This window comes from Piliocolobus tephrosceles, chromosome 5 (genome assembly GCF_002776525.5).
Source record: "Piliocolobus tephrosceles isolate RC106 chromosome 5, ASM277652v3, whole genome shotgun sequence".
NCBI lineage: Eukaryota > Metazoa > Chordata > Mammalia > Primates > Cercopithecidae > Piliocolobus > Piliocolobus tephrosceles.
Genome location: NC_045438.1, coordinates 19,062,564 through 19,077,390, shown reverse-complemented (window position 1 = coordinate 19,077,390; position 14,827 = coordinate 19,062,564). Strand labels below are relative to the sequence as shown.

Genomic DNA, 14,827 nt, shown 5'->3' with positions numbered 1-14,827 from the left:
CTCTCTTCTAGTCCTTCTGATAAGTTTCCAAGAACCTACTTTCCTGAATAAAATCCCTTTCTACTTAGTGTAGTTTCTGTTTTCTCAATGAACTCAACTCAGACAACAACATGAAAACAATCTCGTAAGATGAGAATAAGTAAGTCAACTTATTAAATAAGATTTCCTTTTGTTTCTTCATCCAAATTTCCCTGTGCAAACATGTCCCGCACTGTGTGGTAATGTGGCAACATCTACTCACCGTTGGGATAAAAGGCTCATCAGGTGCACAGTGATAGTTCTGTAATAAGGCTTGAAGTTGTAGTGAATTTAACTTAAAGCAGGTGCTATTTATATTTGGAATGTCATCAGGTGCATACTTATCCATGGTAAGCAAAGTTGTTGCCTATGTAAAAGAAAAAAGGACACAAAATAGCATACTTGTAAAGTTATTCCATAAATATTATCCTTTATGTAATATTTATAAAAATATAACTCGCTAATTTAACTTTGAAATGCAGAATGATTTCAGGAAACAGACTTCCATTTACAGTAACTATATACATTAAATAGAACTAAAAGCATTATCTTTTAAAGGGCATCTTTTTAGATGCCCTCTTAATTTTATGACATGCATGTATAATTAGATTTAATTATGTTCGTAAAGCATTTTAAAAACTCTCTTCAAAAGCAAAACATTTACTTGACCATTCAGATGACCAATTACCGGTGTTTAATTAGTTTCATTGTCCTGACTTTTCATAACAAGCTGTCTAGCCTCTATACTAAATCTCTTTTTAAAAAAAAGGTTAAAAAATGGAGAAAAAAATATATGACTCAATTCGTTAATTGCAAAACACCACCTCCTAGTTTTTCGTATCTAAAAACTTTCCTCAGAGCTGGTTAAGCCACTGGGATATGATTTGGCTTTGTATTCTTGAGGGTTAATTCTCATCCATTTTAAAATTGGTACTCATCTTTCACTATAAAGTGTTCTGAAATACACCTTACTGATCTCAAGATAAAGAACCCTTTAAGGATATTTATAGTCTGCTGGTTACCACTTATGAGTCGAACTCTGTCTCCTAAAAATTTGCAGGGCTAACCCTCAGTACCTCAGAGTGTTATCTTTTTTGGAGGCAGCATCTTTCCAAGGAATCATCAAGTTAAAACAAGATCAGCTGGTCCAATGTTGGCTGTCCTTATAGAAAGCAGTCTTTTGGACACAGACAGGCAAACAAGGAGAATGCCATACGAAGACAACGGCAGGGATTGGGATGATGCATCTACAAGCCAAAGAACGCCAACTGCGTGCAAACCACCAGAAGCTGGGGGGAGGCCTGAAACAGAACCTTTCCTCAGAGCCCCCAGAAAGAACCAACCCTGCTGACATCCTGATTTCAACTTCTGGCCTCCAGGGTTGTGGAGCAACTGTTAAGTCACTCAGTTTTTGACACAGGTTCAGTATCCCTTACCTGAAATGGTTGGGACCAGAAGTGTTTCAGATTTTGGAGTTTTTCTAATTTTGGAAGATTGACATATATGAGATATCTTTGGGAATGGGACCCAAGTCTAAATACGAAATTTGTTTCATATACACCTTATACACACAGACTGAAGATAATTTCATACAATATTTAAATAACTTTGTGCATGAAACAAAGTTTGTGTACATTAAATTATCAGAAAACAAACCATGTAAACCATCTGTGGTTGCTTGGTGTCACCATTTCTAACTCTGAATTTTTATGTACCTATAAGCAATCATTTTCTTAAATTTATTCAGGCATAAGTACTTAACAGTAACAATTATGGCATACAATTAATACAGGGAAAAAATATCTGTACTTTGTTATGGCAGCCCAGGTACTAACACAGCACTACTTCATTATTTGTACATATGAAAAAGCCCAAAAAGAGGGTACTGAGGTTTTGCTGCATTGAAGCTCTTGCTCATTATAAAGATCAGATGCCTTTACCACAAAGCACATGAGCTTGGGAGTGGCACCAGCACTCACCTGCACGATCCTGCTCAGATGACAGTCTGCAGCCAGCTCCAGCCCCTGCTTCTCAGCCCAGGCTTCAATATGGCCCAGCTGCTGACGGATAATTGCGCCCCAGTAATGGGAGCACAGCCCTGAATCTGGGTCAGTCACTAATCTATTGAACAGCCACATATTGATAAAGTGGAAAAGCTGAGAGAAGAGCTGGATGGTCAGGGCGGCATTGACTCTGCAGCGTCGTAGCAAGGACATGGCTCCTGTCAGCGTGTGCAGCACATCATCTGCCCAGACAGGATGAGAGGACAAGAGGACCAAAATGTCATCCAGGAAGAACCCTTTGAATATGCAGTAAATTCAGATAATGGTACCTATGGTAGTAAGCGCTGTTTAATCACTTTAAAAATACTAACTTCATTTCAAGAGGAAACAGTGACATGATCTTAAACTACATATAGTCATTAACTAATTACACTTAACATCATAATTTTGCCTTAAGAGACTTTTTAAAGAATATGGCCAGTGTGACACACCAAAATGAGAACTATATGTAAACAAAACAAATAGTAGTTAAAATTTATTAAACACTGCCAAACCCAAAAGGACATCCCATTTATTTTAAAAATACCTCCCCTTACATATGTTAAGCGTTAAAATGATGCTAAATGTGAAGGAAGAGAGGGACAGAGGGAGACAGTCAAAAAACATCCTAACCTATTTTTGGTCTTTGCAGACTGTTCTCTTCAGGGTCATCTAGAAAGGCTGGCATGTAATTATTAAGTTCTGACTGAAGACAGTGAACCAAGTATCTGAAAAGACAAAGAATTTCAGTAATCTAGCATGACAGACAGCTATTATCAGACATGTTATCACATGGGAAACAATTTGGACTCTTAAAAATATTTTCCATTAAAAAAAAATGAGTTTTACTCTTAGGAATCTTGAAACATAGCTCACTGAATTCAGTATAACTAGATTAAGTATATAACTATATGTAGTTAATACATTTTGCAAAAATGTATGCTTCCTGATATTCATCTTCAATCAAGGTAAACATAAACCTTAAAATTAGTTTGGAAAACTGAGTAAGAAAACAAATGACTTAATTATTTATCTGAGTAAGAAAACAAATGACTTAATTATTTATAGGGTAGTGCCATCTTCAAAAATGCGTTCCTTACTTAAATGCCATTTGAACCAAATGTGCTAAAACATCTTGAGCATCCAATGTGATCCGACTAAGGTCTCGGTCTTGCTTAATGAAGTTGAGAAGTTCAGATGCATTTGCCATCCAGAAGGCAAGTGCCCCTGCAATATTCTTCTGTTTCTGTAGACAGAACACATTTCCATAAGCAACATGGAACAAACAAAAGTAACAAAAATATAAAGGAATGCTCTTGAAAAGCTGCTGGAGATAGACCAGTACCTTCCCATTTCACCAAGGTATTTACCACAGATACCAGATATTTGCAAAATAATTTGGGTGCATACATAGCAATGGGAAGTAAATAACCACTGCAACTATTTCTTAGGATTCATGTACACAGACATACGAATTCAGTTAGCTACAATTTATAGATGGAATCAGTGGAGAAATAGTTATCATATAATGTAATACCAAATTGTAGACTGTGCATTATCTGGTAATCTGTGCAGTATACATACATGTATCCATGGTTACCCACAGCCACCCTGATACTTGTAGTCACTGGTTTGGACACCATGCAACTCAGTATCAAGTACTGATCTATCACATCCTCTCCCGACCACATGTGCAGGCCAGGCAACCTCAGATGAGATCCAAAGAATAGGAACCAAGGATAAATAATAAAGAGAAGAAACAGAACTTTTGTCATTTCATATCCACACTGAAGTGCATTAAGCAGAAATTATGAAATGCCAATAAAGGTTGCACAGTCAAAAAGGGTTTTAGTACTGCATGTCTCAGTTGCTGAATGAGTGTTATGAGCTGTTCAGTCCAGCTGTTGTATTACTGTATTTGACATGGGAGCAGCATGAGAAACTTGGCTAAGCAACACAGCTAGGATCAGCTCCCAGCAGATGTCCTACCTGGTCAACCTGGTCTACTTCCTGGAGAAAAACAGACGAGGGGAAATCAAGCAGAACGAGAGAAAGAAACTTGTAAACAATCATGATAGTTTAAAAAAATCAAAACACTCATATGAAGGTACGACATGAAGGTACGACATTTAGTTATGTTATTCCCAAAATAACATTTTAACTTATGGTTCTGAAGTACCTTTAGAAGTATACGACCTAAAGGATTAGTTTTATGTTCTTACCACTGGCACAATAACTAACTGAATTTTTAGAGTTTATCAATAAATATGACGTTACAATAAAAACACATGAACACATTGATCTCTTTAAAAGATTCACAATGGAAGGACTTGTGAACATCTTTCAATGATATGGTGTGCTTACTACTTACTTAAAGGTATCTAACAAGGTGAAAGTCCATTCCACTAGATTAATTAACAGGAATGGAAGAGACAGGAAAGACCAAGAAACAATAAAAATAAAAGCTGAGAAGATTAAGAATTTAAAAGTGTATAAATAACTTATACCTACATTAATGGGAGTAAAGTCTTTGTTGTTTTGAAAACAGAATTTAAATTATTCACTACCATAGTTCTTTTCCACTACTTTAAGATTCCTCCCATTGGATACTAAACCTAAACCTGAAGTTTAAAAGACTTGTTTGATAACGGTGATTTCACTGACTAGTTCACATCAATAAGGAAAAGGCTATCAAGGGTAGTTTTACGATAGGTGTCTCACAATTTGAAACAGGTTAAGTCAAGTCCAAACATGAGAGAAGACAGACAATGGCTTTGAATGACAACTGAAAAGGAAATCCACGTTTGTTGATAAAATAATGATATGAGAGTGACAAAATGGTCTCCAAATAAAACGACTTTCTTTTTACCTATTTCCTAATTGGGGTAAAAGAAGCATAACCCCATCAAACTCATGCTAATCACTCAAACATAAAAGAAACATTTCTTGAAAAATTCTGGCCTTTGAAAACAATTCTGAAGGAACTAAAGGATCTTAGTTTCCCTCAAGTGATCCTGCCGGGAGAAAAGCAACCAATCTATCTATGTTATTAATATTATATAATTAGAGTTTTATTAAGTTGAATAACAACATTGACAAGTGATTTAGAAAAACTGAAAAAATCTGTACATTTACTTTTAAGAACTTTAAAGATTAAATCTGTAGATGAAAAACTGCTATGAAAATTTTATCAGCTGTAGATCGGGACAGAAAGTACGTAAAAGAGCCAAACCATTCTATCAACAAAACACCTTTATCTTCTGAAATTTTGAAAACTGGTTTATGACGGAATCATTTTAGGTGAGAAGTATGTTACGATGTCCATTATACCTACACATGTGCTATCAAAAAGCCCAATTACTACTAACATCTCGGCTCATTACACAGGAGCAAGTGACTTTTGATAACCATTTTTAAAAAGTCTAAGAAGGTGTTACCAGGGAACAGGGAAAAAGAAAAACACCAGCAACTACTTAAGGGGTATCACTCTGAGGTGATGGAGATTTGGAACCGACAGAGGCGGTGGTTGCACAACACTGTAAATGCACTCAACGCGACTGAACTGTTCACTTCAAAATGGTTAATATTATATGAATTTCATCTCAACAAATTATTGACAGAAAAAAGTCTACAATAAGCCCACAACAGTCTCAGCACTTTCTCACAACGATTACTGCAGGCTGAAGGGCCTTTCTCAGGACTATTGTGTTAGCACACACAGTTACCTTCACTATGCTGAAGTTTACTATTGTGTTAGCTCACACAGCTACCTTCACTGATGCTGAAGTTTACAGGGAAAACAAGACAGAAAAAAAGCTTATATTTCTTTTCAACTCTTTAAAGTTATATATTTTCCTATAATATTTATATAACTTCTATTTTAGAAAAAAATCTTTAGAGTCAAACATGTAACCAAATCAGAAGCCCTGAAAGAAGCTGAGTTCACTGGTTTAGCAATTACAACCACAATCACCAGAGGAGCACGGCTGGCCAGCTGGAACGTACCTGGATGACGCCCTCCATCATGCTCACCATCTTGTTGACGACTGCAATGACTTTATGTGTGCGCTCTGTAGGGCTGATGTCAGGTCTGTACTGGTTGGACAATACATACCGGCATGCCATATATAATACATATGTAGGGGACAACTTAAAGTGGACTGTAGAGCTATTAGTATAATTTATAATGGCAGATAAAAATGAATCTTCAGCTGTGTAAAGATTTCAAAAACAAAAAAGGAAAAAAGAACAAAAATGAATGTGAAAATCAGATGGAGCAAAATGGATCAAGAAATAATTCATTGACAATGAAATCTGAAATGACTCACAACTTTCCCTGAATTCAATGCTTGCAGGCAGTATCAGTTCAGGCCCAGAAGCATCCTGCGTTCTAAAAGAAGAAAGCTGACATCACTTAAAATAAGGTCACATGGCTAACAATATTACTGACAACCTGTGTAGATTTCTGCAACTACTTTTTAAATCTAAATACTAATCTTTCCAATGTAAAATAATAAAATATCCCTTGCTTTCAGATGCAGCCTAATCAAATAATGTATTGGGAGTGATCTTATCACGACTCCTCTAAGAAGGTTAGTTCCTTGAAGTATATGCCACCGCCATGACAGCAGATCTGACGTGATTCTGGATTATTAATGAACACTTCATGTCTAGTACAGGGATCGGTCTGTCTTGCATCTGCTACAGCTATGGCTCAGGTAACACTGAAAAGAAAGTAGTAAGTGACACAAAGAAATATTAACCATGCCAAGCTTGAAACGGAGTTCTTATACTGAAAGGGAAAAGCTTCCTAAGACCTGGACTTTGTCTTTCTCTGCTGACACAGGGTTAGACAAGTTGACCACGGCAAGTCTCCTTCAGCCATTACTATCATCATTTTCCAATGCTTACAGTGATGCATGTCTTAAAAAGAGATGTTGTACTCACTCACATTTCTTCTTATGGTCACATAAATTCCAGGTCCCTTCCACCATTTAGCCTGACACTACATAAATAAGGAACTCTCAAAAATTATAAATACAAAAAACTATAATTTGGAACATTTATAAAAACCAGCATTGTACTAATGTTTATCTATTTCCAGGTATTCAGATCACATTAATCCAAAAGTTAGGTTCATTTCTGTCTCTATAAAAATAGTCTCCAAACAGTGTGTTATCACCCATTGGCAGGGCAGAAGGCTGTTTTGTGAAACTACTCTTTCAGTTAAATATACATTTGTGTGTGTGTTCACCAGAGCACAATGTAAGATATAATCTTGTGTTGTGACCACTGTTCAAAAGCATTTTGAAAGCCATTGCTAGGCACAGACTCTTTAAAATGTGTAAGATAATAAATTACAAATCCAGTTTAGATTTCCTTATCTTTGTAGATTTACACTTTTCTCAATGAATCATGCTCAGCTTATTCTTTCACTTAGCCATGGGATTAGAACTTCAAGTCATTTACTTATTACTCTAAGTTTGTGACCCGCTGTATTTTATATACAATGTTTACCAAAAACCAATGAAACACATAGTCAAGTGATTAGCTTCCTTAACATTTCAATGTCTTTATCATTTTAGTTCAACTTAACAGAGATAATCAGGAAGAATTCTCAAAAATGTCTCTGAAAAAGAAAATTTAAATTGACAGTAAGAGTCAGGGAACATGTGTTTTGCCTTTCTGCAAACTTAACAAAAAATTAAATTGTGGGGATATTAATGACTTAAACTGTGGCGAACATCTCTACTGAGTTAAATATTGACTTAAACTGAGATCAGTACTTACTCAAATAAATCTTATTTGGTGAAATGGAAAGTCAAGAGTTATCTTGATATTTGAATGAGAAATACTCATTAGTGACTTAAACAACAGTCATTTCAGCAGCAATGTGTCTGTGAATCTTAGACAACTGGTAATAAACAGCCACAATTAAGTATTTGGAATTGTTGGTCCACTCATTAAATAAGTTAATATACACAATAAAAAACTTTCCTTCAAAAGCAAAAAAGAAGAACTTATGATCATTACAGATTTGTAGTAGTTTACAGACTGGCTAACTTTTTTTCAACAGCAAACCATTCTCTTCCCTCCATCCTCACCTCCATGCATCAAAAAATGAATAAAGAGAAATGAATATATTTATACAAAATAATAAAAATATAACCAAATATTTTACTACTAATAAATATAACCGAAATCTTTTTATCAAATTGTATGCTTCAGAGTTGATTATTTAGTTTATGCTCTAATGATTTAACTCAACAATTAAGGAAAAGAAAAATGCTTCTATAAACAATGTAATTTAAATGATCAATTATTTAAACACATCTCCCTTACGTTCCCGTATTTACAGACATCTAAAATTGCAGCTAGGCAGTTACATATCTCATAAAGTGAACCTGAATAAACTTTACCAATTATATTCTAACAAATCTGGTTTAAAAAGTGTTTAAATTGTCATTGATAAAAGAAAAAAAAATTTAGTGACAATTAAAAGTCATCCCCTCCATTCAAAAGGGTTTTTTTTCCTTCACTAATATTAGCATTTTAAACACATTTAAATTTTTCATGGCTACATCAGTTAAATTAAGTAGTGCTTATTATAACACTGCCTATGTGAAAAACAAAGAATGGGGCAGAAAGCCTCTTCTGTTTTCATCATTGTTATAATAGCAACAAAGCAACATATTTTGTAATTAAAATAAAGCCTTTAATAACTCTGCAAACTAATCTTACCTTATAAAATAATTAAATTATGTGTTTATGGTAAAAAATTTTCTGACATACAATTAACCATTATATGACTATTTTGACACTATTATTTACTAATCACTAATTTTGCATATACTAAAAGCATTATCCTAATCAATCCACTCCCTCGTGTGAATTCATTTACTCAGTCAAATATTTATGAGCTAAGAACTATGATTCATGCTTCTCAGTCACACCCTATAAATACATAGAGGTATTCCTTAACAATACCAATTTACCGTTCTGAACATCCTACTCCATAATACACCACCAAAAACAAGTACAAACACAGAAAGTAAACTATTAATTATCACATGTAATAAAATTCACATAGCCAATAAAAATCTTGCATCAGAACTAAAAATCCACAAAAATAAAGTTAAAACCTGGGATTCTCTTATGAGTCTACATATGTAACAACCAGTGAGAGAATGATATTAAAATCCTGCAATATCCAGTGCCCTCTGCTGGAAGTTGTGAAACTGAAGAACTGTCTTCATCACCTGCGACTGAACTGATAGGTGACCCTGGGCAAGTCGCCTGCCTCATCTAACTGTTTCACTGACTGGATCTTTAAGGAAACAGAATGGCCTCTTCAAAAATCTATCTGAAAAGCCCCAAAGGGGGAATGCTGCCAGTTTCACTGCTGATAATGAGGATGCCACAAAAGTCATGCAGTCTTTCCCTATGTCTGTCTTGAGTTCCCACAGAGCTCTGGGGTAGAGGTGTTCAGCACCAAATCATGCTGCTAGTTCCACTAGTCAGTATCTGTTATTTATCCGCCATGTTTAATGCAAAGATATTACTCTGCAACATTTAAATAATTCTAGAGGTCACAAGGAAATAGGATTCTGATTAAGGTGACATGTTAAAAATCATAAGACAAGGAAATAACAAAAGACAGTTCTCTGCCCAGAAAAATCAGGCAAGAACAACGTCAGAAAAAAAAAAAAATAATTCATCCTCAATCTATCTCCACAGGCAGACACATCACATCAGAGCACAAGATATAATATGGCATTTATAATTCTTAAAATCTGTTTCAAAATCATTTTTGGCCTTACGTATTTTTAAACAGATGAAGATTTCTTCTAGAAATGGGTGAAATGACCAGATTTTTCTAGATATAAAAATCATCAAATATTAAAATCCTATAAAAACTCCCTTTCTCTATGTTTTTACAAAGTAGTAAATTTTAAATGGCAACATTTTAATTCAGTGTGCCTCTTATTTCAATTTGATAGCACTGTGGCATATAAGTGAGGGATATAATTATTGGTAAAGCATTTCTTTCAATTCAATAACAAAGAAAGGAAATGCCCTTAAAATATTATGCTAACATTCTAAAAATGTCAGCTGAACCTTTATAAATTCAACAATCTTTATCCCAACTCTTCTTTAGGAATACTTTTACCATTTAAAAATGATGTACTTCCTACCTGCTTTCTTGCCTGCGATAATCTGGCTGCTGCTCTACTCTGATCATCGGCTTCACCATTCCCCGCTCAGCTGTGCTAGAGGCAGATGATACTCTGTCGCTGTCCAGCCTAGTGGTGCTCTACATGGAGAGAAAGCACAGTGCGTTTAGAAGCCCACGCAGACCAACCAAGCCTGACACTCAGTGTTGGCAAGCAGAGATCTGATACGGGGCTGCCAAGCAGGGCAGGCAAGAACACAGACCAGGAAATGACAGAGCAATGCTGGGGACACTATGTCCACAGGGAGTACCCACTAGGAATTACCTTTAAAACACAGGCATGTAAAGCTGGTACAAACACACAATGATTTTTCCAAAAGTACACTAATAGTAATTTGATTCCAACAAGTTATTTTAAAATCAGGATAAGAGATAAGAAAATATGTATAATATGAAGAGGCAGGGTCTCTTTAAAGTTTATTTTTCAGAACAGATTTAGAAATCCTACTCCTTACAGCTCAATACCTAATGAATTCAGTACAGAAACTGGATTGTTTTTTGCCCTTAACACCGGGGAAAACACATATTATATGGTAACCCAATCCAGTATATTTAAATACTTCTAAAAAGTATACAATTCTAACCATTTGTATGGAATTTGTAGGCAGACAAAAGGATGAGTTACCTACATTAAGAAAATCACCAGGAAACAAAAAATTTTATACAATGAAATTCACTGTAGAATAAAAGTTCATATAAAATTTCTTATTACATCTGCTTACTGTAGAAACTGAGTACAAGTAGTAAATAAAAAATTATGTTTCTCTTACCACCTAGTGATTATTACTGTACTGTACATATCTTTCCAGCTTTTCATATTTTCCATAAATGGGATTATACAATCTTCTTGATAAAACACTTTTTCAGATGTTATAAACATCTTACACTATCACTTATTTTTATATTACAAACTTGTAGTGGCTGTATAACATTTTGTTGTCTATTCCTCATACTTCATTAAACCAATGCTTTATTACATCATTTAAAATGTTCATCATACACAGCGACAAGACAATTGTGCTTGTAAATACGCATATATTCACACACAGTGAATCCTTCCATAAGAGAGATTTTTTTTTTCCTTTGAGACGGAGTCTCACTCTGTCACCCAGGCTGGAGTGCAGTGGTGCGATCTCCGCTCACTGCAAGCTCCGCCTCCCAGGTTCACACCATTCTCCTGCCTCAGCCTCCCGAGTAGCTGGGACTACAGGGGCCCACCACCATGCCTGGCTAATTTTCTGTATTTTTAGTAGAGATGGGGTTTCACCGTGTTAGCCAGGATGGTCTCGATCTCCTGACCTTGTAATCTGCCCGCCTTGGCCTCCCAAAGTGTTGGGATTACAGGCATGAGCCACCACATCCGGCCCATAAGACAGATTTATAGAAACACAATTGCTGGTCGATGGATGGCAATACTATTTACACTATTAAAAAATTATTATAAATGACCAGTAATAGGGCAATGGATAAAGAAGTTACAGCATGTTTATGTGCTTACATACTACAGAATGATTTTCATGTGTTTTTTAAGTGACTTTTAAGTACTGAAAAAATGCTCACAGAGTAACAGCTAAAGAAAGATGTGTGTGGAGACAAACATATCCAATCGTGTTAAAATGCATACATGAACATACAGACACATACCGGAGTTCAGAAAAGGACCCCTCACGACGTTACTACCAAAGGTCAACTATAAATTGTGGATGAAGGATTTTCATTTCTACTTTTTTCCTCTATTTACCAAGTCTTCTTTGTGGAGTACACATTTTTTTTAAGAAACGAAAATTTTTATAAAGACAGTTCTCTTCGGCTCATTCAATTATTCATGAGATGGTTCCCAAGAGTCTTCTTCACAGCAGGCATTTTTTAAGAAAAGTGCAATAGAAACACAGCAATGACGTATGAAACAGGAGCACCACTTGCAGAGTTCACATTCTACAGTCGGTCAACAAACAGAGCAAGCATTGGATGGTAATAAAGACTGCATAAATAACTTATATCAGGTGTTGTGACAGTGACAGGATGCTCAGGGACAACCTCTTCAGGAATGTGGCTTTAAGCTGAGGTCTGAGACAAGAAGGGGCCAGAGTGTGAAAAGCAAGGACAAAAGCACAACCACTAGCACAAGAAAGGCCTTCCAATGGGAGGAGAGTGGCAGGCAGGGGCACAGAATGGAAGCCTTGGGCGGCCTGAGTGAGCAGCAGACACACACTGAGAGGGAGGCAGGCTCAGGGCATAAGGGGCTGAGCAAGCCAGGGTGAAGACTGATATATGGGGTGAGAAGCCACCAGGGGCTTCGAAAGCAGAACAGTAACTAGAAATCTAATTTACATTTTTTAAATGTGCGCTGGGTAGAATGGAAGAGGCTGCTCTTGGGGCCGTGTGTGGACCTCCCGCTATGTGATGGCTACAGCCTAAGCCAGGGAGGCAGAGGAACAAACCCCTGCACGCAGAGGCTAAGAGAAGGAAAGGACCAACTGGGAACAGGGAAGAGGTTTCTGTTGCGCTGCAGATGGTAGCACTGTCTTCTAAGGTGGGGAAGATCAGGGAAAGTTTGTTAAGAAAGAAAATCTAGTTTTCTTTTAGCTAGGTTTAATGTGAAATATGTACAGGATATGCAATTGGATATGTCAAGTAAATCTTTAGAGATATGAGTCAGGGCTGGGTGTGGTGGCTCATACCTGTAATCCTAGCATTTTGGAAGGCCTAGGCAGGCAGACTGCCTGAGCTCAGGAGTTCAAGAACAGCCTGGACAATATGGTGAAACCCCATCTCTACGAAAAATACAAGAATTAGCCAGGCATGGTGGCGGGTGCCTGTAATCTCCGCTACACAGGAGGCTGAGGCAGGAGAATCACTTGAACCTGGGAGGCAATGGTTGCAGTGAGCTGAGATTACGTCACTGCACTTCAACCTGGGAGACAGAGTGGACTCTGCCTCAGGAAGAAAAAAAAAGAGAGAGAGAGATATGAGTCTGGAGAGGTTAGAACCAAATGTACACATCAGTGGATAATCAACATTAGATGGTATTTAAACTCAGGCATCAGGGTAAGCTCACCTAACGAAGATGCAGAAAGAGAACAGATTGGTGCCCTACATCTGAAACCTTGGCCCTCCAAACTTTAGGAGTGAAGCATTAGAGGAAGAGGTACCAACAAATCAAACCAAGGAGAAACCACTACTAGGTAGTTTACAGGAGGGTGATACTCTAGAAGCCGAAAGAAGAAAGTGCATCAAGTATGTGGTAGTGGCCTAGCTAAAAACTCCTGCAACAAGTAAGAAAGGGCAAAATATGTGACAGATTTGGGACTTGGGAGGTCATCAGTCCCCCTGACAGACAGTCCCTATGGAGGGAGGGGCAAGAATGAACAGAAGCAGAGGAAAGAACATGAGTTTGGAAGTGGAGGGAGCAAGCATAGATGAATTTTTTTTTCAAGAAGCTGTGTAGCAAACAGGAGTAGAAAAATGGGGTCAAAACTGGAAGGGTATACAGAGTTTTCTAAAAGAGAAGACACTGTAACATGTTTTGATTCTGATGAGAACACTCCAGGATCATAGGAGTTTGTGGCACATGGCATTCAGTGAATCACACCTTGAGTAGTGCCTTCCTCCTGAATCTGGACTGGGCCCGTATTTGCTTTAACCAATGAAAGGTGGAGGAAACGGGGTTGTGTCAGTTCTGGGCCTAACATTCAAGAAGGCCTGGCAGCTCCGTGGTTCTTGTGAGGTACCACAACACTATGACTTCTGGCTGCCCCAATGGGACAAACGGTCCAACGGAGAGGACGTGAGATGGCACAGAGAGCGGGTCAGTGGGCCCTGCACTCCAGCCACTGGCCACCAACTGATCTCCTAGGTGAAGTGGTCACACAGTCACCACCAGCAAGACCAGCAAACAAACTGCCCAGGTGAGCTCAAACCAGATTGCACAATGGTAAACAAATAAAATGGTTGCTGTTTAGCCACTACGTTTTAGAGTGGTTTGTTATCCAGCAATAGAGAATGAAAATGGGAAAGGAAATGAACTGATTATTCCAGAGACAAGGGGTCATTATGGAAGCAAAGTGTCTGAGGTTAACTGATGAACAGGATTTAGCAACTGAATTGAGGCTCATAAAAGCAGGAGTGTGTTAAGGGTGCTCTGACTGAGTCAGGCTAACTACGCAGGAGAAAGCCTAGCAACCACAGAGGCTCTGCTTCATCCTGCCTTTAGAGAAAAGAATGGTCTGCTTTCTTTCTTTCATGTATCACTAACAAACAACACAGCAGATTAGAATAACCCACATTTGGGGCCACTGTGAAGTCTGTTTTCACAAAGATGTTTTATAAGTGCACATATTACCAGTTTACAGGAGTCCCCCTTATCTGCAGTTTCACTTTCTACAGTTCAGTTACCTGAGATAAGCTGCAGTCTGAAAACAGGTGAGTACAATACAGTAAGATATTTTGAGAGAGGAGATAGAGACCAAATTAACATATATATGTCTTATTTGAGTATATTGTTATAATAGATACTGTTCCATTTTACCTTTAG

The 14,827-nt window shown here is 37.2% G+C and overlaps 1 protein-coding gene across 6 annotated transcripts in view; it reads right to left on the bottom strand.

Moving 5' to 3' along the window:
• The window catches only part of AFDN (afadin, adherens junction formation factor), a 147,890-nt gene that overhangs the window by 53,257 nt on the left and 79,806 nt on the right, over positions 1-14,827 (bottom strand). For 4 of the 6 annotated variants that reach the window (XM_023223616.2, XM_023223617.2, XM_031935539.1 and 1 more), the window contains exons 12-18: positions 10,256-10,374; positions 6,389-6,450; positions 6,066-6,271; positions 3,161-3,306; positions 2,694-2,788; positions 1,998-2,263; positions 242-385 (exon numbers count right to left, since the gene is read on the bottom strand). In XM_023223616.2, the coding sequence (XP_023079384.1) occupies positions 242-385; positions 1,998-2,263; positions 2,694-2,788; positions 3,161-3,306; positions 6,066-6,271; positions 6,389-6,450; positions 10,256-10,374 (1,038 nt within the window). Of the gene's footprint in view, positions 1-241; positions 386-1,997; positions 2,264-2,693; positions 2,789-3,160; positions 3,307-4,049; positions 4,071-6,065; positions 6,272-6,388; positions 6,451-10,255; positions 10,375-14,827 lie in introns of all 6 variants that reach the window. The other 2 variants (XM_031935538.1, XM_023223615.2) reach the window with 1 other exon arrangement.